Below are 24,952 nucleotides of genomic sequence, written 5' to 3' on the forward strand. Positions count from 1 at the left end.
GTTTAAGACTAGGTAGTGTAGGTGAACAGTAAATTGCTTTGTAATAAGGAGTAGTTTGTCGTTGTTAAATTTGGATCCCTTTTTTTAGCAGCCAAAAACTTTAGCATTCAAGAGCCACTTATTCAAATCAACTATACACCAAGTACTGGTTCTACATAAGTTTCAGCAGCACTCGTGGCCCTTACCATGTATGACCATCCTTACCATTGTCGAAACAAAACCACACCTGGTAGCAAGAATCAACTGAGCTTAAGAACTACTGGTCAAAAATGTACACCACTCAGTACATCAACTACCAAGTCCAGACGTAACCCCAACCCTGTTGTTCCCACTTTAACTTGCGCAGACGCAACTACAAATTTGGCTGCTTTAGATGATATGTTTGTTCAGTTGCAAAATATACTTGTTCATTTGGAAACATTCACACCCATTGATGTACCACCGCCATATCAAATATCATGGAAGCATCGTGCCAATGTATTGGTTAAAGACAAGGATACTGATATTAAAACGTCTAGCAATTTGAAGCAGGTGAATAGACTCAATGGGTCTAGGCGAACAGCTGCATCGTCATCAAGATCAATCATTGCCACGAAGCAGCAGCCACATCATTGTATTTCATTTGAATCCGAGTTTCACAAATTACATGATCATTACCGTCTGTTAATGCAAGTATTACTAGCTAAAAACAACGATATAAATGTGCTCAAGTATAAGCTCAACGAATTAGTTAATACAATTGCCCTAAAGTTTGAAAACTTGGCTTCATTTTATACTGATGAGGAAACCATCTCTGACGATGGTGAAAGTAAAGTTCACAACCTCGATAAAAGCGATGTTAGTGATGGTAATGTTGCTACTTTTCGAAACGCTGAAATTGATGAAAGCAATAGTCCAAGCCAAGGAGATAATTTCGAACGCAAAATGGATGAAATAAGTAGGAAATTGATGGAGATTTTCAATCCCCATGAAGAGTTTGAGTCGGTTACTGTTGATTCAGCCACTATTGACTCATGCATTTTGCGAGATAAAGTTTGTTTCAAATTCGGGAAGTCAGAATAATCTCACAGTACCTGGATGCTAATTCTTTTGGTTTGATAGAGACAAAGGGAAATTAGAAACTTTAGTTGTAGTTGCCCACAAAAAAGAGGTGATCTCCCAGTATGGCTGAGGAAACAAATTGATTGTGTTGTATTCCAATGTGTAAAGAAATCGTAGAGAAATATTTCAGAGTTTACAGTCAGTAGTGTAGAATCAAATGCCTTACCTATAAACGTGTCTCGATATCCTAATATATCGAGGTAGCACACTTTCAAACAAATATATACTTTAAGAATCACCGCCCTTTAACAACACATTAAGCCCCTGGTTCTAGGTTCCCAAATATTTTCCAGAACTATGCCAAAACAACCTCTTCACATCAACATCATAAGCCGTTCGGAGAATTAGTGAGCAAACAGCAGTGGATACACCACGATCACCTCCAAATAGAACAGTGCCCACCCATGTATCGCCACGAAGCTTATTTCCTCGCATTATAAGAAAACAACTGTATTGGGAAGGTTTAAAAAAGACCCCATCTTCACTTTGCTTGATCCTATCAATTCGTTTATGTAATATGTCCCTAATTGTTGCATAATCAACAAGATTTTCATGTGCAAAATTTGTAGTGGGTCTGAAGCTGTAATGGATATGACCGTCTTGACCGCTAAATGTAGCCCTCTCTAGATCAGCTTGGATTTGTTTGTTGAGATCTTTTTTCCACTCTTGGACGAATTCGTTTGCAAGATAACTCCAGCCACTTTCAATTTGATTTCGCAAATAGGTTATAGGAAAGGTGATAAATTGCACCACATGTGAAGCTTGGGTATACAGATTCAATATTTGGAAAATATTTGGCTTATCTGTCAGATTAATCGTTGAAATTTTTACTTTGGAGTCTTTAATGCTTATCAATTTCTTGTATAACAAGGTCAAATTATCTCCAGTTACTTCTTCTGATGATGATGAATTTGGTAATATTTCCAACAAATCATCTCCAACTTCTTGCAAGTCAATCTCTATATGAAGGTTAAGTTTTGGGTTGTTTGATGTGTCATTTGGAAGTGCTGCTGAAGTGATACCCTCAACAGCATTAGCTGGTTTGGTGCTTGATTTGGCAAAGGTGCAACTGATGATGAAAGCAAGTGCGTATTTGAAAACTACTCTCATCAACAACATTTTGCGAGATAAAGTTTGTTTCAAATTCGGGAAGTCAGAGTAATCTCACAGTACCTGGCTGCTAAATTCTGGTGGATTGATTGTAGGAAAAGGAAGAGAAGTAGACACTTTGATTTCTATGTGACGTAAACAATCCACCCCCATATCAAATAGAATGGATTGGTAGAACCATATACCTATACCTCTTTGTGTTATATTACTTCCTCGGTCCAATTTGGAACTTTTTTTCTTTTAGTTTCTCTTTTTGCGCTCTGTTTATCAGTTTATTACGCCAAAGAAACCGATAGCCAGCCATCTTTGACAACAAATTCACAATGCACAGTCAAAGTAGAAACTACGTTATGTCTGGAAGTAATGTTGGTCAGTAACAGGCTTCGTATAGTGATGAATCGCCATTAGAGATACAACAACTTGCATATAAACAGCGTCTTCTTCGGAATAACTGGAAAAATGATTTCTGTATTTCTTCTCCATGACCCCAACACAGTTCACTTTGGATCACGTCACGTCATGTCACTCCACTCCAGTCCACGCCCGTTTTTTGCCTCTCGCTAAATTCAAGAGTCCTTTCATAAAGATAAAGAGTCGCGATACAAACCAATACCTTTAGTCAACTCAGTTACGGGCTGGCTGGTGGTACCTTACAGAGGGTTGCATTTGAGTAGCAAAGTAGAGACCCTGTCAATATATTATAACAACCACCTGATCTTTGCTACACATTTGGAAAATCATTAATTAATTAATTATTTTAATTAATAAAATAAAATTAAATTATAATCTATATAACTGAAAAATTATGGAAAACAAAAAAGTCCTTTTGAAATAAGTTAAACAAACAAAACAAAACAAAACCAAAAAAAATTAAAAAAATTGATACAAATTATTAATGATAAAAACTAATGGATGTTTTTCCTTACCTCCTCTCTAGTACAACAAAGCAACAGCAGCGGCAACCAAAGCAGCACCACCGTAGATGTTAGCGTTGGCGGCGGCAGCGTTATCTGACTTGGAGCTAGATCCACCAGTTGAGTTTGATCCACCAGTAGAGTTTGATCCACCAGTAGAGTTTGATCCACCAGTAGAGTTTGAGCCAGAAGCACCGGTTGAGTTGGATACAGCACCACCAGTAGTGTTGTGGAATTTAGCTTGGATAGATCCGACTAAAGCCAATGAAGCGATGATTTGAGTGAATTGCATTGTTAATATAGATGTGTAGATGTGGCTGTATTAAAAGTAAGGCTAAGCTGAAGAAAAAAGAGAAGAAGAAGAACAAAAAATCTGACGATATGGATATTTAAGTCCCTTTATATATCTTTCTAGATTAGTCATTACAAGAGAATTTTTTTTTTTTTTGCTTCAAAAAAGGAGAAGTTAAAAAAAAATCTAATTACGCGGTAACAAAAATAGCCAAAAGAAAAAAAAGAAAATTGTATTAAAGGCGTGTCTTTTATTGAATGTTTGTGTAATGCCCTTAGTCATGAAGGGAAAAAAAATTAAATAAAATTAAAGTATATATAAAATAGAAAAAAAAAGAAATTCATGGAAAAAAAGTATAAAGATAGTCATATATTGTACTGCATATAGGTAAAACCCAAAAAATATCATTTCATTAGAGGCATTTTGTACTACATATTCTTTTTAATGATAGTTTTTGGTCAAATAAACACGACCGCAAAGACAATAAGGCTTAGACAATGTATGAATGTATATAACATTTATAGTCTATTTTTAATCTTTATTCTGTGTTCTATCACGTGCTTATTCCTATTAATTCCTTTCCATTGTCTTAGACAAGAGTATTATGTACTGTGCTAATCTTCCCAATTGAGTTAAATGATTATCATTTTAGGTTGAACCTTTACATCAATACACATTCTTCATATACTACTACACGTGCCTATACTTTATCAGAAAAATTTGTCAAGCCACAAATATATGCAACTTGCATATAACGCAATCCCGCCTTAGTTCAAATAGGGTTTGCCACTGAAGACTAAAGTACAACTGGCATAGCCATTTTCAAACACAGCTAACTGTTTACCTCAACTGTGGTTAAAATGTAAAAGTCTATTATTAGACACAACAAAACCAACATTCCTAAACGATGCACCAGAGTAGAGGACAACTACTCTTGTTTGTATAGGTTCATTCTTTTGTGTGTGTGCGTGGCTTAGGTAATATTTCCCTTTTTCTTTGGAGAACAATGTTACATTCTCTTACTTACTAAACTTACTTAGTACCACAGCAATGCTCTTCAGTTTTATTATTATCATCGTCTATTGCTGGTCGTAATAATCATAGTGGTAGATGACATAGCAGTAGAACAATGTTTAAAAACAACCGATGGTCATTATTGGTTTATCTTTGTTTCATTCTTCTATGAAATTCCTTCACATTCTCCTGTCTCTTTTTTTTGACTTCTGTTGATGTTTGCTACTGTTTGCTGGTGACAAAATAAAAAAATATAAAAATTAATGAAAATACCTTTAGTTTTACCTTTTGTGTAATGTTTGACGTAAGAGTTTACAAACGTACTTTTTTTTGGAAGAGGGGCGTTATGGGGGAGGTAGATGAGATTTGAAACTGGAAAAAGAGAAAGACAGATTCGTTTCTTAATTGGGTTAAATTATTCAGATGTAGTTGTTAGTTACTAGCTTACAACTAAACAGATTTCAACCTCGTTGAAAAGATTATTCACGTATTGCACAATAAGAATCTTTCTTTCTTTCCTTCCCCCAATGACATATTGTCTTGTAACATTACATACAAAATATATTTTGTCCTTTTTTTTTGCCGTTCCCCCCCCCCCCATTCAACGGAATAATGAACAATTGGAGGAAAGACGCAAGAAAAAAAAACATCATTATAATTGAATTATTCTTTGGTTGTATTTATCCGAGATTTATTTCATACGTTTCTTAACTTTGCTATTTCACCTTAATTTTTTATATAATTTTTTTTTCATTTCTTTGGGGCATCCTGTGATGGGGTGTAATAGTCCTCCAATGGTAGTTAAAGCTTACATACATACATATAGTATCCTTAACCACTCTTATTGAGTCAACTCGCCTCTGAAAGAAATTAACACTAAGTGGGGAACTAAAGACAGAAACTGGTCAATGAGAAGCAATAAAGGACGTAACAAAAATCAAACGGCAATTGTACCCATTGGGGTCTAAGAGGGGGAGACGAGAAAACTCAGAAACACTAGAAGAGGTGTATGAGTAGTTCTTATCTCACCGCAAACACGTTTTGCTTTACTACACTCCAAACTCATCATCGTCATCATCTCTCCTTGTTGCGTATTCTTATTAGTAAACTCCCTTCAAAACGTTTTCAGACTTTTGGGTTCCCCTCTTTAACGCTCAAAGAAAGGAAGAGATATACTATGCCAAAGACTGCTCATAGCAACATAACTAGACAGTAAGTGACTGGTAAGCGGTCAACAGAGAAGTAATATCTACTGGCACTGTTGGACTTCACCAACTTTGTGGGTGCGAAAACAACCCTTTGACTCTGTCTATCCTTGAGACTGCATATGCTCTGAACTCTATGTTCAAGTGTTGCATTGATCTAATTATAGATATTGTTAATACCTGCACGACCTCTTTTTTTTATTTCTTCTTCTGCAGTTACGCAATTTTTTTATTTTATTTTTTTATTTTTTTTAATGTCCTTTTTTTGACAGCTCAAAAGAAATTACACAATATCTATTTTTGATTCCCCTATTAACGAAAACAGTTAAACTTCATTATCATCGAAAAAAAAAACACTGTTCGCGTTTTTGTTGTAAACATTTTCATCTTGCTCTTCAGTATTCATTTCTTAGGTGTTAAGTTGGAGAAACGGAAAAACAAAAAACACCCTCCCAAATACAGCAGCAGTAAGTCGACATTTAAGAGGAACTATTCAGTAAGAACTAGACTGGGGCCATGTGTAACTGCTTTATGCGCATATTTTGTCCTCCACAATAAAAAACCAAGACGCGAAAAAGAAAATTTTAAATCGAAAAAATTAGACGAAAGGGAGAACGTAAACAGGATTACGACAAACAAACCAATACAATAACCCCAGGGTTAGCAAAATACGCGTAAATTTATTCTTCAATGCAGAAAGCTTTCAATACAACACTCAGTGGAAACTAAAAATTAAAAACTAAAAACTCAAAATAGGAAAATCATCGTCACTTCTCCACCTAAACAATGGCACTGAGAGACTCGTCTAATCCAACAACAACAATGGGTAAAGACGGACTAACTGTCTCGTTTATCCCATCTGACCCCACGTGTGTGTGTGAATGAACTAAACAACAAACAATAGGAAATACATCATATTTCGTATATGGTTAGCATGGGAAAAGATTTCGGGATCATTCTTCACAACTGACGACACCATCACCACATTCCAATTTGTATTTGGCAGTTGTCAAGATATCATGTGATAAGCCTCTTTGCGTCACATCACGTCTAATCCTAAGCTTTCTCTTTCACTGTCTCTTGACGTATAATGCTCCTAGAAAAATTTGTGCCTTTGTTCGCCTATTTTTTTCGTATCTTTTGACTGGCATTGTGTTTGGGTTTTACGCTAGATCAGGCGGTATTAAGTTTTATCCTGTCTCATTTAGAAAATGTTATCTCCTCCATGATTATGATGCTTGGTCTGTATTAATGTGGTAATAGTTGAAATTGTAGAAAGCCGGATAAGATCCACACCACCTGCTATTCTTTAAGTTTTTCTGTCTCCCTTAAACATTAGAGATGTTTGAAAATCGATATATATTTTGTAGTGAGACAGATGCAAAAATATACCACTTCTTTTCATAGAAAATGCAAAACTGTAAGGTCTTTCTAGACATCCGCTTCCATATTTTAAAATAATATTCTCAATAGCCTCCACCACTCTACACGTTGTATGTTGTGTTCATGAGAAGGACGTCACTAGAAGAACCTCCAACTACGACTTGAACCTTTTTGCAACCAGTAAGGCAAAGAAAAAAAATGCGCAAAACAAAAAAATTAAATAGATATTTTGAAGGAAACTGTAACTAAGTAGCATATCAAAATTCATACACTTCACTCTCTTCTTGTAAGTCGCAAAAATGTTTCCACATCAACAAAATTATTCTTGGAATTTATTGTACTACGTACTTAGTAACCCCTTTTTTGGGGTTTTGTTCCTGCTAAAGAAAAGCAGCCTAAAAAATAAAGCAGGAGTTAGAAATAGTCAATGGCCCCCAATACCCCCTTTTACCCATATCCCTTCTTTTTGTCTCTTTTCTTCTCTTTTTTGATCAAAATCAAAATCATACTCATCCCCTTTTCTCTACAATTCAATTAACATCAAAAAAAACTGTTTTACAGGTTAGTCCCTTCATTGTAACATTAATTTGAAAATGGCTAAAGTCCGCAAGTTTTTTGACAAGTTGATTATAGAACCTAGAACTCGAAGTACCAAAGAAGACAGTGGAACATTAAACTATAACCCTTATATTGACCAACCAAATTTGTGTCGCCACCTGCAACCAAGCTTGAATGGGAAAGGTAAAAAGAAGAATACGGGAGGAAAGAGAAAGAGTCTGCTGTTGAGTCTACACAATGGCCTGATGACAACACACAATGATGATGGTACACACGTTACGGACTTGGATCAAGAGCTGTTGACAACGTCTTCTAAGCCCTATTCGTCACTTAGGCTGGCTTCACCGCCCGTATCACCCAAACATTCGATTCGACAGAATTTCACCAATGCCTACAAAATCAAGCAGGAAAGAGGTTCAACAGCTAACGGAACAAAGCAGTCAATCTCTAATAACAACAGCAAATCACTACCACCACCACCACCACCACCACCTGAGTCAATGCCTTTGTTTGAGTTGCTGCCCGTTGGATCTGCTTCTTCAATAACTCTGAGTTTCAACTTGCCCACCGTGGCCCAACATGATGGTTTTTATTCGCTTGTTAAAGTTGACAAGTTTAAATTCTCGCATCGTGGCACATTGTTGAATTTCAAAACAAGACATGGAGCGGTCAATGGACTGGATATTTATGTGTGTGATGAAAAAGGTCGCAAGATTAGGAAACGAAGAAGTAGGCGGAAGAGAAGGAGCGTGAGACAACGGTTGAGCTTGAGTAGTTGCAGTCTTCGGGAGGGTGATGAGATGAATGATAATGTCGTTGTTGGCGCTTCTAGTGGTGGCAAAGTGGTTGGCCGTATTGGATCTACTAGAAATGGCACTGTCATGAAGGATGACGCATCATTTGTTTCTATTGCTACTACTGCAACTTCGGCTACTTCAATGACAACATCAATTAACGGCACAAATGGAGCAAATGGTAATGTAGCAAGATCTTTAGCAACAAAGACCGCTCCAGTCAGAAACGGTAATACAATGGCTAAACCTAAGCCAACAAGAAATGGTGCTACAACCACTAAACACACTAAACCTACTACAACAACAAAAAGAATCATTAATGGTGGCGCAGATTCAACAACACACGCCATCACAACTACACCTCATAATTCTCCCGTTTTGTTTGGCAGCCAATTTGATCCATGTTTTAATGCCAATAAGTTCCGAGTCAATATTATCCCCGATATGGCCTCGTACCAGCCAAGCTTTCTTCAGAAGCGCAATTCTTTACGCACGTTAGAATCGCGAGTAGCAACACCCAATATTGCAACCAACACCACCACCAAAGGAAGAAATGGTATCAAAGCACCAACTGCATCACAGGCTACTTCATCAACTTCGTTGGCTGAAGATGACGCAAAATCAACAACGACAACGTCATTTCACCATCAAGAAGTTGAGTTTGGTAACAAATTTACTTGTGTTATTGAAGAAGGATTAAAGTCGTCTTCACTTAGTGAACATGCATCTATTCGTGATATCAAGATTGAGTATGGATTGGGCGGAGGCTCAACTAAAACAAAAGGACAGGGTAACGGTACAAGCGATGGTGCTGGTACTAGTGCTGGTGCTCACGCCCAAACCTTCGATTATGATGCAGACGCAACCGATTTACAACTGCTGGTGCTGATGCAATTGCTGCGCTTTACTGTTGATTGTGGTGACTTTGAAGAGAAGGTTCCGTTGTTAAGCACCAAGAAAGGCAAAGGATTTGCCAATGGCGTTGTCAGCAACGATGCAATCAATGGCGCTGCAACTCAATTTCAAGGTAATGAAAAGTATGACAATAAATGGATCATTCAAGTTAAAGACAGACTCCATTATTACTACAATTCAAAATTGACTAAATTGAGACGTATTAAGCTACAACACCATCAAAAGAATAAAGAACAGGGTGAAGCAGCAGGGGCAATGAGAGAAAACAAAGACGGGGGTGCTAGGTCCACTCCTTCTGGCTTTGTTGGACCTTCAATTGATGTCCCAACACCAACTACTACTTCCAACGCGTCGACTTTGAATTTGCAATCAGGACTATACTCGCATGAAAACAAACGGTCGCTGAAGATTAATGTAGTTGACAAGACTACACCCCGTGAGATTGTGAATGGTGGCAAACATGACCAGTTAAATGTGGTTGCATCACCAACACTAGTCGTTGATTCTGATGGGTTTTACGTGGCTGATGAAACTGGAGAAGGCAAGGATGAGGATGATTTAACGGGGGCTATTTATTTCATCAAGAATGATAATGAGAATGCAGAAACGAGTATTGCCAAAGATGGAAGCACCAGGAGTCCTTCGATGCGTATATCTAAATTGCTTTACTACCATCGACAGCAATTGCAGAGGCAGTTCAAATTTGCGCCTCTGCTGTTTGCTAGAGCTAAGAATACAGTGGATGTAGCGGTCGAAGAAGAAGCAGAAGGTGGCGCTGAGACGACAAAAGCTTTATCAACATCTGGTGGGCTATTGTTACAAAATATGTACATGGAAGAATCAATGGCGAATAAAACCATGATGGTTGTGATGCGACAATCGCAAAAGGAGTCATCGCAGTTGATTGAATTACAGTCACCTTGTGAAGTTGATGAGTCGAGTTCTTCAAATGATGGTGATGATGAACAAAGCTTTCGCGGTTGTTTTGAGAACGATGTTGCATCGAGTATTGCTAGTTTGTCACAATGAGAAAAAAGATAATTGGTTCTGTTTCTAGTTATATCTGTGGTTTAGATTTCCAAAAGTCGTATCTGTTTTTGTATCTTTGTTGATACTTTACCTCTTCTTATCTATTAGAGAATAATGAAATAGTTGCTAAAAAAATAATGAAAGATAAGGGATTTTTTTATCAAAGATTAGTGCTCAAATGATCATTGGCTGTTTCTTATCATGATGTCATGAAACAGAGAAAAGCCATTGCATAGCCTTTTAGTTCTTGTTAGTTTAAATTTAACCGATAAAGCGGATTCTGCTTCATATGGTAAAGGCATTTCACTGGGTGACTTATGGAATCTGCCGCTATCTCTATGTGAGTCTCTCTCACTTCGGCGTTTAATCACCGCGCGGCATTTTCCATTTCCATTCACTCTCCCACCCCATTCGGCCGGAGATCAATATGCGTTAACTGAATCCACACCGCAATATGTAACTCTTTCATTTATTTATTTTTCTTTTTGTTCTTTTTGTTCTTTTTGTTCTTTTTTTTTCTGTTTCTCGCTTTTGGTCATTTATTGTTCAGTGTAACCCACCACAGTATTTTGACATCTTATGCCATCAAACTAAGAACAAACACAGGTTTACTTGCCGTTGATACTTAGTCTAGCATATACTCTATTGCCTGCTGCTACTGCTACTGCTTCTGCATAACTCATCATCAACGAAGCTGACGTTTATACTGTTTCATATACTTCTATAACTCCCACCCCACAATCTAATCAACAAATGACGACATTCTCAACAGGCAGAGGTGGTGCTGGTAATATACATCATTTCAAAGATAAACCATCGGAAGAGAATACGACTACGCATTCGGACAATACGCTGAATAATCTATCACAGACGATATCCGGTGACAAAAGCAATAATAAAAAACCAGTTTACTATTCCACAGGAAGAGGAGGTGCAGGCAATATGAAGAAATCAGACCAGCTTCCATCACCCAAACTAGTACCTCAAGGGTCAAACACACCTCACCTCACAACATCAAAAATAACAACAGGCCGTGGTGGATATGGCAATATGATTGATAATAACGACCCCGAATTGACAAGAAAACTACAAGATGTCGAGCCTGAAGATATTGATAAAGTGAAAAGTCACGAATTGCAAGCTATAAATTCGAGAGGGTTTAGTGTTGGCCGTGGTGGGTTTGGTAATGTAATCCTGAATTCAAGAAGTAGGTCTTCATCAGAACACGAGAATGGAATACCTAATTTATACTCTGTTTCGTCGCATGGCGAGAAAAAGCACAAGAAGAAGAAAGGTGGATTTATGGAAAAGATTAAAGAGATATTTGCTTAGACAACTATAGATGATAGAATATGAACCCTCACCTATGCTTTAATTTAATGATGATGAACAAAGAAAAACAGTTGAATTCTCTAAAGTGACACTAAATAATCTCTAACTTTATCTAATGCTCTATACCTGTGGCTTATTGTATTTTTAATTGATTTGTCCATCTCAGCATAAGTCTCATCGTACCCAACGGGTTGAAACACCGAATCCCATCCGAAATCAGTAGGACCTCTGCTTTCAACAATTATGCCTTGCGTTCTGCCTTGGAAAATCTTGACTTCTTGACCTGGTCCTTCGCAATAACCAAATGTACAAATAGCGTTGGCTCCCTTATCTTCAAACCCGGCCAACATTTTAACTAATCCCAGTAATCCAACCAGTTTCACAAACCATTTAATGTATGGTCCTGGCAAGTCATTGTATGCGCTGAACCCTAAACATGTGTCTTCAACTAATACTGGTCCGTTGATTTGTTCGGCTGCTGATTTAGCTTTATGGATTGTGACTTGTTCAATGGTGCCTTGGACTTCATCCAAGTCGATAGATTTGTTTGTGATGTGAAATTTACCCACTTTGTTGGAGTCGGCTGAAGATGTGGATAATATAGCAAGAACTTCCTTGAGCTTGTTGGCGTTTCCGGTTACGAATGTTATAGTAGACATGGCTAACGTGGTGTGGTGTTAAAGTTGCAAATCTATGACACATTCAATGATCTTTTTTTTTTCGTGAAATGAGAGGGAACTGAAAGGGCACGCATTGACTCATTGATAGTCTTCGACGTCTTGTCTAAACACTTAGCTGTTGCTCTACGTTGATCAGGATACAATGATGTCTCCCAAATAACACACAATGATCCAAAGTTTTACATTTTAATCTCTATATACAAAGCATCCCCTCTACTTACCCAATCTCTTTCTCAAAGCACGTTGAGCCTTTCTTCTTTTCTTATACTTGTGCTTCTTCATCTTCAACCTTCTCTTACGTAAAACTGAATCAGCATGCATCGTGTTACTGCTGTCTCCAGCATCAACGATTTCGAATTTAATTTCGTCACCTACTATTTCAACTTCAATGGCAATGTGTTGCTCCTTTACGGGGTGTGGAGATGGAAATGACGACGATTGTGTTAGACTAGGCAACTTCAAAGTGACTTCATTAGTCCTAGGTATCAAGTTTGGTGTTTGCAAAATTGAGGTTGGCTTTGATGATGCAAATGAAAGTGGTGCTAGTGATGATAGTACCGGTGATCTTGGTGGTATATACAGCGACGCAAACCTAATCGTTGACTGGTTGACAGCCTTGAATGGCACTCTCGCAAAGGACCTAAACATTGTTTGTGCGCAACTCAAATAACCAGGTTGTAGAGCGTCTCTCTAAGCAGCTGGAAAATTTTGATTCAAAAGAAAAAAACTAGAACGAGTGGTTTGGTCAGTTTTTACGCTACCAATGTATTCAATACGTCTCTATGTCTAATATCTATAAATTCAATTCTATGTTCATTGAAATGTCTTCTGTACATTCAACAATAAAACCTTTCTCTCCAACAACTCGATTCGAAGAGCTGATCTTACCCATAATCTGTGTTACCCAGTTCTTCACATCATATCGAAACCCAAAACTATTTAAAACCACAGGTTTGTCCCCAAGAGGTAATAACCCACACAATGGAGGTGACAGAGTATCTTTGCAGAAAATTGCCCGATTCGGATACGATACATAGTTGACCCCTTTGTACAATAGGAAAATTAAATCATCGTTGGTTATGAAAAATACGTGCAAATTGGGTTCCTTTTGATGGAGAATATAAAGCTGGTTGATCGATTGAATGGTTTGGTCGAATCTTCCTCCAATTACTGACAAGGCGTAGACGTGGATTTGTATATTGCTGGTGCCTCCTATTTCGTTCTCCCAAATCTCCCTTAACCCATCATCTTTATCGATATGAGGCCATGCTTTACCCTGTTCCGAAAGTAAAAAGTGCAACTGTATGCACCGTATTGATTTTTGAAAGTCATTACTATATTGGCCATACTGTTGTATAATCTTGACTCCTCTTGATTGGTAAAAGCTTTTGACATCGTCTCTTAATGAATCAAAGTCTCCCACTATATAATTTGGCAAGTAATCCTCTCTCTCCTTATCGTTGGAAAAGTAATCGTGTAGTCGATTAGCACCGCCATCTGAGCAAACCACTAGCCCGCAATGAATCCAGACTGCTTTAAGGTCAGTTTTGAATGATTGATTGGAGATAAGTAGCGCATTGTGGATTCGTTCACACTCCTTTACCGACGTCAAAAATGCAAATGGCATAATTGTGTGATACTCACATGTAGGAGGATTGACAATGACTGTATCTGGTCTCTCGATGACCTCTTCTGGTTCTGACATATTATCGTTGCTGGTAAAGATGTTGGTGCGTCAAAATGAAATTCACTTTGCAAAAAAAAAACAAGGAACACAAATATCCACAACAAAGGTGCTGAAGCAATCTTCACACTCCTCCCCCGCCATTGCGAATTCCAAGTTCTCAAAACATGAGTGTGCCTGCTCCAAACTCCGCAGACACGATATCTGCACCACAAACAGCTGATTCTAGACCAGCTGCTCAGAATCAAGCATCACAACCACCACAAGAAAAGAGAGAGGCAATAGTGCCTCGTGATGTACGATTGCTTCATTTGATATTTGCTACTCAAGGAATCCAAAATTATCAAGATCATGTTCCCTTACAATTGATGGATTTCGCCCACAGGTATACCAAATCGATTTTAAAAGATGCTCTTATATACAACGACCATGCTAAGCCATCGACCTCCAATTTGAATTCAAGTGCTAACAGTACAGTCAATACCGATGATATAAGGCTTGCTATCGCTGCCAGAGGTAACTATCAGTTCAAGCCGGTGCCACCGAAGGAACTAATGTTGGAGCTAGCACAAGAAAGAAATTCGAAGCCATTGCCTCCGGTTATACCGAAATGGGGCTTAAATTTGCCTCCAGAAAAGTACTGCTTGACAGCGAAGGACTGGGATAGCGTTTATGATGATCCAGAAGCTGATGGTAGAGATGTCAATGATGGACAGAGGAAGAAGTCTAAACCAAACTAGAATGTAGAATCAGTTGCATAGACTATGAATAGTTTGTAAACCAGTGTATTACTAATATAGTCTTCATAAGATAAACCCACAATGGGCTGTAGAAAGTACCCATGAACTGTAGAAAGCTTACCAGGGAATATTGCGTTCAGTAAACGAGGCAAAGCCCACGCAAATTTCAACAACGAAAAAAATAAAAAAAAATTGAGGACGAAAAAATTATTAGGTGTCCTTGTTATTGATCTCTGACTTCCACAACAAAAGAAACACCACCAATGCTACCTCCATCAACAGGATCAATCCCTGAGGTTAAAGAAGAATACCCAGGTGCGTGTCTTACCGAGCGTACTGCTCGGCTACTTCAATTTATAGAATTGGGTCCACCAGATTTATGTAATATATACAAGCACTCAATCAACGCCAAAAGGGAGCATGGAGAAATTGGCACTTTTTTGTATTTTGTTGGGGTAGACACATCTTCCATTGCATCAATTGCAGCGCATTTACAAAGCTTGGCCAACTTGATGACGTCAAAGGCGCAATACTGGTTTGGGGAAAAGAAACATTGGAAGGTGCCCCAATTGACTTATTGTACTTTTAACGCCTTTAGCAAAACAGATATTAGAGTCACTGTTCACATTCCAGGAAAATTTGGCATACAAATATTAAACCAAGAAGGTAAAATGATTCAAGACAATTTGAATGAAAAACAATTGGAAAGGTTGTGGACAGAGACTTTTGTCACTTCAATTACTCGTGCTGTTTTGGAAAGTGAAGACAACGAAGATGCCAATAAGTTGGGCGGTGTTGTTGAAGTCAGAAAAATTAATCCTTTCAACAACGGCAGTGCATCGAAAGAGTTGTTAAACAACTATTTTGTTGGATTTGAAGATTTGTTTTTTCAGGGGACCAAGTTGGGCTGTAATGTCGATTTTCCCCAACCAACTACCGTTAATAACTACCTCGTTGATGGATTTTTGAAAATTGTTGAGTTAACGCAGAATTATGGCCGCGGGTTGGAAATATTGGAGAGGATATGCAGGACTGAACCTGGTGTAATTTCCATCATTGCAAAACTCCAGTTGTTGAGACAAGATGAAATCGAAGCGGTGAAAACCATGTACAAGGGAATCCAAGACAATAAGAGAGATCCAAACACGTTGGTCTTGCAAGCAGAGTACTGCTTGGACAAGAAAAAGCCAGAATTGGCATTGGAATTGGCAAAACAAGCAGTCAAATCCTCGCCATCTGATTACTTTACCTGGTCAATATTGGTGAAATGCTATACCAAATTGGGCGATTTTGAAAATGCTTTGCTAACATTGAACTCGTGTCCAATGAACTCGCACAAGGAAAAGTATCAGTTGAAAAGGGTTGTACCAATAAAGACTCACGATGAGTTACATTTACCTTCGCCAATGGATGTTACGTTGGACGAAGTTTCCAACTTGCAAAGTAATGATATAAGTTACGAGCACAGGAATTTGGACCCACAATTAGCCAACTTGCCAGCATCCAACTTGAAGTCTACATACGCCAAAGCTTACGACTTGTTGACCGAAATTGTTGCCAAAACCGGTTGGGAGCAATTGTTGAAATACCGTGCAAAGGTTTTTGTCATGGAGGAAGAATACAGGAAGGACAAGAAAACCGCCAATGGCCACATTCGCAAAAACTCAACCCAATCATCGGCCACTGTTAACGACAACACTGTTGCTACTGCAACGCCGTCAGTTACCGAGAGTGACGTTGAGTCAACCGTTGCCATCAAATCACCAACCCAAAAACCAATAGATGCAGCAGCATCTGTTGCCCCAGAAGCTCCCCCTGTGGAAGATGACACAGATTATGACGAGGAATTCAAAAAGAAGAGATTGTGTGAAAGGTGGTTGGACAATTTGTTTATGCTCTTGTACGAAGATTTGCGAGCATTCACCGTGTGGCAATCAGAATCGTTGCATTTCCAAGCACAACAAATGGAGTACAAAAAGACGACTTTGGAATGGGAAATACTTGGTCTGATAGCATACAGATTGAAACATTTCAAAGAAGGAGCTGTTGCCTTCTCTAATGCTTTAAGTGGACGCTTCTCCGCCAAGTCGCAACGTGAAATGCTCAAGTACTATTTGAAGGAGCACACGAGACTTGTAACCAAAAACACATCCTCATTCGGTGGTAATCCAAGCTTTATTCAAAACTATTCCAAAATGATGAACCAATTGAATGAAAAGATTTTGGAAAGTATAGTTCGGTTGTTGGTGTGGAACCATCGATGGTACTCTGATTTCTCCCCCTTTTTACTATTAAGTTTGAGTGACTTGATTGCCTGGGAGGGCTCAGTCAAGATCGAAAGTTCAGTCAAGGCTTTATACAGTGAAATTAAATTACCTGGTACAAGCAGTAAAGACGGTGCGATAAAAGACCATAAAGAGGATCATTTCAGTAACCATGGGGTGATTGACATGATGAAAGATTTAGACGATGACTATATTAAATTGTACAATCTAAATAACGCTGACGAGTAAGGGTTGTGGTAGAGACAGTATAATAAGTAGCGTCGACTCAAATATACATAATTATGAGGATACAGAAGTAGTAGATTTTTGTAGTTTGTCGGTATTTACTTTATAACGCGTGAGTAAAGTCCGCAGTCACGAGACATGCTGCAATTTTGAAAAATGTTCTATTGACATCATCTTATTAAAAACATACAATATTTTGATCCATTCAGTTTGGATAAGAAGTACAGTTCGGTAACAAGTTTTCATTCAAACCAATAAACTAATAAAACACACTTCCATCATGTCTGCAATCAATAGGCTATCCATGGTTCAATCCCATTTGGAAAAAGTATCAAGAGACAAGATGATCCCAACGTTTCCATTACTCCCACAAAATGACAGATTGATGTATTCGCCCAAGGAGTTTTATAAGATATGGCCTGCAGGAAGGAAGTAGTTGCAGGGGTGAACAGTTACATAGAAGGAACTGGACGCTCTTTGGAAAAAAGATGGTGCTTGTGATGGGCCATCTCATTTGAACAACATTTACGAATAGAAGCGTTACGTCGTTTATTTGCCATTGTATATACAAAGAACACAGTCAAGATAGAGCTACATTAAAGAAGAAGCAGGTAACAGGGACGCCAGTTGTCTCATTTAATTTTCAGAATTAGTTTTGTCTGTTTTTTGACTTTCCTTTTCATTGTCAAACCCTTGTTGAGCCAAGTTCCTCAATTCTTTTCTTGATTGTTCCAATCTTTCCTTTCTGGCTTGAATAATGGCGTCTCTCCTTTCCAACTCTTCAATCCACAACTTCTCTCTTTGTTTGGCCTTTTCCCTCAACTTCTCCTCCTTTGATTTCTTTTGATCGTGGGTGGCTACTCCGAAAGTCATACCTCCGACGACTAAAGCAACCAAGGTTGCTAGTTGGAATCCAATCCTGTACCTGAAGTACCTCTGCGTTTTAATCTTTTCACCCCTTTTCATTGATCTTGCGGCTAACACCACAGCACCAGCCGTAAGTATAGAGCCGATAGGGACAAGTGGTTGCTCTTTAGCCTTCTCTGCCAATTTTTTTAAAAAATCTGGCTCTCTATCGATAGTTAGTATATATGGCAATTTGTGTTGAATAATCGTCAGACTGGTTCAAGGGTCTAGAGAAATAATGTTCATCAAACGTACTCTTCTTCGCCAAATGTCATGGATGATGGAAGTCCTGTCGTCATTCTGAATAGTCTCAAGTGTTATGCGAGGAAGTTGTTGTCTCACGTGTAGTGGAGCTATAGTATTGGATGATTCTAACGGCGTAGAGGGATTTCGTTTTAGTCGGATCTTCGCACTTTTAGGTTAAAGTCGGGAAATCAAACGATAGGCAGAAATTTGCTCATTTTTAGGAATTAAATTAGACTAGCGACACAGTCTCGTCAGAATGTATTAGTTGGCAGTCTTACATCTTCTGCAGTGGCTTGTGTTGCGTTAGGAGAAATGGGGGTTCAATATGTTAGTACTCTTAGGAAGGTCGCAATATAAAGAGGGGTTTCAGATTCAAAGGAGTCAATCAAACAGCATCAAACATGACAATGGGTTAAAACAACTTACTACATCATGCTGCTCCTCTAAAACACAATTTATTAAAGCTACTTCAACAGTCTACTCTTCCAATATGAACTTTTTAAACTCAGCATAAGCTTTATCTAAATCATCGTTAACTATTATCAAGTCATGAGCTCCAGTTTTCGCATATGCTAATTCACCTTCAGCAGCAGCAATCCTCTTTTCCAAACTTTCTTTGCTTTCGGTACCCCTTCCGTCTAATCGGCTCCTCAACTCTTCAATTGATGGAGGACTAACGAAAAGGTATCTTGCATTCAAGTCAGTTTGCTTGACAGACTTGACACCTTGCATATCAATGTCCAACAAACAAATCCTTCCCAGATCAGCAACGTCTTTGACAGCCTTGATGGTGGTTCCATAGTAGTTACCTGAGAATTGTGCCCATTCAATAAACTTTCTTTCATCAATTAGTTTCTTAAATTCATCCACAGTACAAAAGTGGTAATCCTTACCGTCAACTTCGCCCTCTCTTGGTTTTCTAGTAGTGTTTGAAACTGAAAAGCCAAATTTGTTTGGATATTCAGCGAATAACCTCTTAAGTAATGTTGATTTACCTGTACCTGATGGACCTGAAATGACTATTGGTCTGACTGGGGATGATGATGTAGACATGGTGAGTTTGGAGTAAAGGGAATGGAGGAGTATACAACTATGCAATGGAGTTCGAAGTGATGTGAATACAGCTGTGGTTTGTCGTGCTCGTAAGAAAGTAAACATTTTGAAAAACTTTTTGACAATATATGAAGAAACAAAAAAAAAAAATTTGTTGGTATTAATTAACTTAACTTTGTGACGCGACTCTTCTTTCCTTTACAAACTTTAGATCTAACTAGTGAATGGTTAGAACCTACTAATTCTATGTATGTCTTTCTTGCTTTCGACTCTTCTCTTTGTTCACTGCACTGCTATGTTTAGTTCTCGTAGATGCTTTATAGTTCACTTGTTAGTCATTATGTTAGTAGCAAAAACGGTACAGATCACGTGGTACGTGGATTGTTCTGAAGTAAAAAGATTTATCAGCAGTCTATATCCTAAAACTCTCAGTGAAAAGATATTGCCAACAAAAGACCAAAACATGGGTATATATATATATAAACATTTTCGTAAGATGATTGGAGATGGTCAAATATTTGTCTCATTTGCTTGCCAATTTTTTCCTTCTCTTACCTCACACACAATCTAGAATCAGTCTCTCTAAATTATCTTCAGCAAAGGCAAAACATAAACACTCCTCTCGAGATGATGAAACTATGAAAAAGCAAGCTTGTCGTTTCGAAAAATGAATCATCGTCACTACTATTTTTGCACCCAAAAGGACAAATGGTCGTGTGCATGCTAACATTTTACTCACTTTTGCAAAAAAAAAAATATAAAAAAAGAATCAAGCAAAACATCCATTGGCTGTCAAACTACGCAGAACAATATCAACTGTGGTTAATCTCCTAAACAATGTCCTCACATGAACAGGTGATTAAGCAAGTAGAAAATGCATTGACGACAATGTATTCCAATGCACCACGAGAAGAGAAAGCTAACGCCACCCATTTCTTGGAGAATTTTCAAAAATCTAGCGATGCATGGCAAATCACTCATGAGATTTTGAGTGATAAAAACAATGGGTCAAATGTTCAGTTGAAACTATTTGCGGCTCAGACATTGAGATCGAAAATCATCTACGACTTATCATCACAAATACAGTTGGAGAATTATCAAGCGTTGAAAGAGTCAGTATTGAGCTTGATCAAGTTATATAGCGGAAGAAATGAAAAATTGATTCGTACCCAGTTATCCATCGCTTTATCGCAACTTGCATTACAATACTTGTCCTGGAATAACGCAATGGGCGAAATAGTGGCAAACTTGACTCAGTCAAGTGATTTAACTTTGGTTCTTTTAGAATTTTTGAAAGTTTTGCCGGAGGAGTTATCGGATGTAAAGAAGTCTCATTTGAGCGACGAAGAATATAACATAAGATCACAAGAGTTGATCACAGACCAGGTAGAAGCTGTTATATTGACGTTGAAAAACCTCGCTGAAAATAATTCTAGCAATGATCCCACTCTAAACGCAGCAATATTGGATGCTTTAAACAGTTGGATTACTGAATGTCCTATTGACAAGATCTTGTCCGTGCATCCTTTGACGTCTTTGGTATTTCAAAGCTTGTCCAATGACACAACGTTTGACAAAGCGATTGAGTGTTTAGTCACCATTATTCGAGAAACACGTGATATCGACAACCATGAAATAATAGATGCATTGTATCAACAAATTTTGCAGCTAAACAAGTTTATGCATGACAACCCCGATAATTTAGAGGATCCAGAAAAAGTTGATGGATTGACTAGATTGTATGTCGAATGCGGAGAGTCTTGGAATGCATTAATTGCTAGGAACCCACAACATTTCAAAGCTTTGGTTGAGATTCTATTAAACTGCTGTAAATATGACGATGATTTAGATATTGTCAAGTACACTTTTCAATTCTGGTATTTGTTGAAGCAGTTGATTATTTTGCCAAAATTTACGGAAGCCCGTCGCATTTTAGGAGATTGCTATCTCCAACTAATATCAGTTATCATCAAACATTTGACATATCCAATAACGGCCAACGACAATGATCTTTTCAACGGGGATAAAGAACAGGAGGATAAGTTTAAAGAGTTTCGATATGAAATGGGTGATGTTTTGAAAGATTGTTGTGCTGTCGTTGGCGCTTCAAAAGCGTTGCAGATCCCATTTGCCCAAATACAAACAATCTTGTCCGATGCACAAGGCCATTGGCAGTATCTTGAAGCTCCATTGTTTTCCATGAGAACAATGGCCAAAGAAGTGCCCACTAAGGAAAAGACTATCCTACCAACAATCATGTCACTTTTGGTACAGTTGCCTGAACATCCTAAGATAAGATATGCCGCTACATTGGTTTTGGGAAGGTATACGCAATGGACGGCAAAAAACTCCGAGTTTTTAGAGCCCCAATTGAACTATATTACCAAAGGATTCGAAGTGGCAAACAATAATGAAATATTTATGGCCACTTCTCACGCCCTTATGTATTTCTGCCAGGATTGTTCCGAATTGTTAGTGAACTATCTAGAGCAGTTGTACTTGTTGTATGGACAAGTAAAGGACAAGATTGATCTTGAATCGAATTACGAGTTGACCGATGGTATTGCTCATGTTGTCGCCAAGGTACCTGAAGACAATTTGTACAAGATTTCCGACATGTTTTTGGAGCCATCTTTGCAAAAAGTTTCCGAGTTGAATTCGTTGAATAATAACTCTGACGAGACCAATACTCAAATCGCCGACCAGTTGGAGATTGTCATCATTTTTCTTCAGGTGTTGAAAGTGGACGAATTCGAAAAGCCGACTCATCCAGTTGCTTCGTTGTTTATTGAAAAGATCTGGCCATTGACTACATCCGTGTTACAAAAACGAGGACCTGTTTTCAAGGTTAGTGAAAAATGCATGAAGTTGGTTAAAGTTGCAATCGAGTCATTCAGCTCGTACCTTAATTCGATATTACCGCAAATTGCTGAGATTCTACACCAAGGATATAGGCAAACTCAATTTGGCTGTTATCTTTGGGTTTCAGGCGTTGTAATCAGAGTGTTTGGAGACGACGAATACTCATCACAAGAAATAACGGCGGCTGCTTACAATTTCGGTCTTGAGCAATGTCAATCCTTCTTTGAGCAGTTTTCCAACAAAGATGAGAGCCAAATCAAACTAATCCCTGATGTTATTGAGGACTTTTTCCGTATGTTGAATGACTTGTTGATGTTTTTCCCCTTCAAGTTGATTCCTACTTTAGATTTGCTTGATTCGATTATCAAAACTGCAAAGGTCACCTTGAGCGTGGTTAACGAGTACAATCCAATCATATCTTGTGTTCATTTCCTTATTGATTTGATATCTTGGGGATTGCCACATCCACCTATTTCCTTATTTGAAAGCAAAGATACTACACCGTTGAGAGAGTGTATCAAACAGTTCCTAACACTTAATAATCACGGAGGCGAGTTGTTGAAAGTTGTTCTTGACGGACTCATATTCAAGTTTCATAATGATGTACAACAAGATGCTAGTGACTTGCTATTAAAGATATTGGTGGTTACTCCATCGATAGATTTGGCAATCAATTGGTTACGTGACGTTGTAACAAGTTTACCTAATGTGCAAAGCAATGAAGTTGATCGTTTGATAGAGACGGTATCGGTGGCTATACCAAACAAGGATAATAGAAGGGTGCGTAGTGCATTAAGGGATTTCATTGGTTGGTATTCAAGAAAGAATGTAACTCCTCGGACTGAGGTATAAAATGATTGAGGCTTTGTGTATGATTTACGAAAAAAGTATATAGTGAGGGAAGGGGAACAGATGACTCAAGCCAAAGTCAAAGTCAAGTAGAAGCTTTTGTGTTATACATATGTAGAGAGACGCGGTAACCTCCCCCCACTACACGGAATAATTATCTCACTACGCAGATCAATCCATCTTTACATTGGCAACCGTGATTGAAGCTATTGCAATCAATAAAAAAAATTTGTTCTTCCTTTTATTGAGGCGACGGGACGGTTTTTTTAGATTTGTTTTGGTTTTAAGTCTGAAGCAGTGTTGTGCATATTAATGTTACACAAGACACGCCAAAAATATCAAACTAAGTTGGTTTTGTGTCTTAAGTAATGTTTTGATTTGAGTTGATTTTATGAGCCTATTATTTACTTTGGATAACATAAGGCCGGCAAACTTAAACACCCATTTGTGCCGCCAAGACATTGCAAAGGTGGTAAAAGCCCAATAGAAAGTCGTCTAAATGGGAACTTTAGTCTAGATTTGATGGCAGATTGACAGTCCAATAACCAAATGCATATTTGGTGTCAGAAAGTTGAAGAGAAACTAGTGTTGAGATGTTGTAGTTAGCAAACACTAAATGAGTTGCTCCTGATACTCATTGGATTGGCCATCGGTTGTAATCCATATAAGAGGTAACGAAGCTATTGCGCTTGTATTGTAGCAACATCTTAGTCCGATGTTCCTGGAAATTTTAAAGTGTCTCTTCTTGGAAAGATCTTTGCCTAATTGAGCAGTTCTAGAATAAATTGAATTGAGGCGCAATGATAAGAAGATGAGAGAAAACTTTCAAAATTGAGGTTTCACATGATCCATACAGGCTTTTTGGCAAGCAAAAGGAACAATAGATCACCGTGACTGAATGCAAAACACGCGATTGTAGGCTCGTGTGCTAGAGATAAAACAATGGGGTCCAATCCGACCTGTTCCTGGCATTCAGCTCTGTGACGGGAGCGAGAAACCAATTCAACGCGCTATTGTTCCACATGCTGGGGTTAAGATCGCTGTCCAATGATAGACGCAGAAGAGAGTCCTACTGCACAACACAGACTTTGATGTTTTTGATTGTACCATTTCTGTTTGCGCAGATACTGGAACAGTTGCGTAAGTTTCAGACCACCAAGCATTTTGTTTGATGACACAAACATCTGTCAAAAAATTTTTCTCTCTTGTTTTCCTTTTCTTTTTACCTCATGGTGCATCTGCCTATACCTATTCCAATGACATAACCAAACCCTCGGAAAAAGCTATGAAATTGGTGTTAAGGACATGGTTCTAGTTAAAAAGTCTCGGATCATATCAAGCAGCACACGGCTCAAATCTGCCTATGCAAAGACTAGTAGTTCCCAAGTTTTACAGTGGCGGTATATGTTTTGCATTAGTATGCATCTATTTTTCTATATGACTCGTCTAAATGTATGTATATCTTGTGTTACAAAAATCTCTCCCCCCAACTGTGCGCATAAGAATATTTCCCGCGACACGAAAAGTTTAATTTTGTGACATCACTTCAAACCATAAACATAAACATATATATCAAAACAACAACAAATAATATCCACATTAACTACTGCTAACTACTACCAGCGGTGCATTAACTAACCGCCTGATGCCTAAACTGTACTAAAACATAGTATGAGGCAAAATTCTCTTTTCTTAATTTTTTGTCTATATAAACCCATCGATCCCTACCCTTTTCACCAAACTTTTTTACTTCTTCTTTCTTCATCAGATCAGAT

At 38.1% G+C, this 24,952-nt stretch overlaps 12 protein-coding genes across 12 annotated transcripts; 6 read left to right on the forward strand and 6 right to left on the reverse strand. All coding sequences in view use genetic code 12, as the record gives it.

The window, feature by feature from the left end:
* Positions 1-186: 186 nt before the first annotated feature.
* Positions 187-1,062, forward strand: CANMA_002670 (uncharacterized protein; the record flags this gene model as incomplete). Its single annotated transcript, XM_051814764.1, has 1 exon — positions 187-1,062. The coding sequence occupies one exon, from the start codon at positions 187-189 to the stop codon at positions 1,060-1,062; it is 876 nt and encodes a 291-aa protein (XP_051671641.1).
* A 309-nt stretch (positions 1,063-1,371) lies between these two features.
* On the reverse strand, positions 1,372-2,220 carry CANMA_002671 (uncharacterized protein; the record flags this gene model as incomplete). The annotated part of the gene is made up of 1 exon (XM_051814765.1): positions 1,372-2,220. The coding sequence occupies one exon, from the start codon at positions 2,218-2,220 to the stop codon at positions 1,372-1,374; it is 849 nt and encodes a 282-aa protein (XP_051671642.1).
* A 924-nt stretch (positions 2,221-3,144) lies between these two features.
* On the reverse strand, positions 3,145-3,417 carry PGA56 (Pga56p; the record flags this gene model as incomplete). The annotated part of the gene is made up of 1 exon (XM_051814766.1): positions 3,145-3,417. One exon carries the CDS (start codon positions 3,415-3,417, stop codon positions 3,145-3,147), a length of 273 nt encoding a protein of 90 aa, XP_051671643.1.
* Positions 3,418-7,612: 4,195 nt separating this feature from the next.
* Positions 7,613-10,315, forward strand: CANMA_002673 (uncharacterized protein; the record flags this gene model as incomplete). Its single annotated transcript, XM_051814767.1, has 1 exon — positions 7,613-10,315. The coding sequence occupies one exon, from the start codon at positions 7,613-7,615 to the stop codon at positions 10,313-10,315; it is 2,703 nt and encodes a 900-aa protein (XP_051671644.1).
* A 753-nt stretch (positions 10,316-11,068) lies between these two features.
* CANMA_002674 (uncharacterized protein) lies at positions 11,069-11,647 on the forward strand (the record flags this gene model as incomplete). The annotated part of the gene is made up of 1 exon (XM_051814768.1): positions 11,069-11,647. One exon carries the CDS (start codon positions 11,069-11,071, stop codon positions 11,645-11,647), a length of 579 nt encoding a protein of 192 aa, XP_051671645.1.
* An 80-nt stretch (positions 11,648-11,727) lies between these two features.
* On the reverse strand, positions 11,728-12,306 carry HAM1 (nucleoside triphosphate pyrophosphohydrolase; the record flags this gene model as incomplete). Its single annotated transcript, XM_051814769.1, has 1 exon — positions 11,728-12,306. The coding sequence occupies one exon, from the start codon at positions 12,304-12,306 to the stop codon at positions 11,728-11,730; it is 579 nt and encodes a 192-aa protein (XP_051671646.1).
* A 234-nt stretch (positions 12,307-12,540) lies between these two features.
* Positions 12,541-14,032, reverse strand: CANMA_002676 (thiamine diphosphokinase; the record flags this gene model as incomplete). Its single annotated transcript, XM_051814770.1, has 2 exons — positions 12,541-12,942; positions 13,190-14,032. The coding sequence occupies 2 exons, from the start codon at positions 14,030-14,032 to the stop codon at positions 12,541-12,543; spliced, it is 1,245 nt and encodes a 414-aa protein (XP_051671647.1).
* Positions 14,033-14,178: 146 nt separating this feature from the next.
* CANMA_002677 (chromatin modification protein) lies at positions 14,179-14,751 on the forward strand (the record flags this gene model as incomplete). Its single annotated transcript, XM_051814772.1, has 1 exon — positions 14,179-14,751. The coding sequence occupies one exon, from the start codon at positions 14,179-14,181 to the stop codon at positions 14,749-14,751; it is 573 nt and encodes a 190-aa protein (XP_051671648.1).
* A 263-nt stretch (positions 14,752-15,014) lies between these two features.
* BUD7 (exomer complex subunit) lies at positions 15,015-17,264 on the forward strand (the record flags this gene model as incomplete). The annotated part of the gene is made up of 1 exon (XM_051814773.1): positions 15,015-17,264. One exon carries the CDS (start codon positions 15,015-15,017, stop codon positions 17,262-17,264), a length of 2,250 nt encoding a protein of 749 aa, XP_051671649.1.
* A 633-nt stretch (positions 17,265-17,897) lies between these two features.
* CANMA_002679 (uncharacterized protein) lies at positions 17,898-18,466 on the reverse strand (the record flags this gene model as incomplete). Its single annotated transcript, XM_051814774.1, has 2 exons — positions 17,898-18,333; positions 18,423-18,466. The coding sequence occupies 2 exons, from the start codon at positions 18,464-18,466 to the stop codon at positions 17,898-17,900; spliced, it is 480 nt and encodes a 159-aa protein (XP_051671650.1).
* Positions 18,467-18,890: 424 nt separating this feature from the next.
* Positions 18,891-19,466, reverse strand: GUK1 (guanylate kinase; the record flags this gene model as incomplete). Its single annotated transcript, XM_051814775.1, has 1 exon — positions 18,891-19,466. One exon carries the CDS (start codon positions 19,464-19,466, stop codon positions 18,891-18,893), a length of 576 nt encoding a protein of 191 aa, XP_051671651.1.
* An 837-nt stretch (positions 19,467-20,303) lies between these two features.
* MTR10 (Mtr10p) lies at positions 20,304-23,180 on the forward strand (the record flags this gene model as incomplete). The annotated part of the gene is made up of 1 exon (XM_051814776.1): positions 20,304-23,180. One exon carries the CDS (start codon positions 20,304-20,306, stop codon positions 23,178-23,180), a length of 2,877 nt encoding a protein of 958 aa, XP_051671652.1.
* Positions 23,181-24,952: the final 1,772 nt, after the last annotated feature.

Source organism: Candida margitis (genome assembly GCF_024628925.1).
Source record: "Candida margitis strain CBS 14175 chromosome Unknown scaffold3, whole genome shotgun sequence".
Taxonomy (NCBI): Eukaryota; Fungi; Ascomycota; class Pichiomycetes; order Serinales; family Debaryomycetaceae; genus Lodderomyces; species Lodderomyces margitis.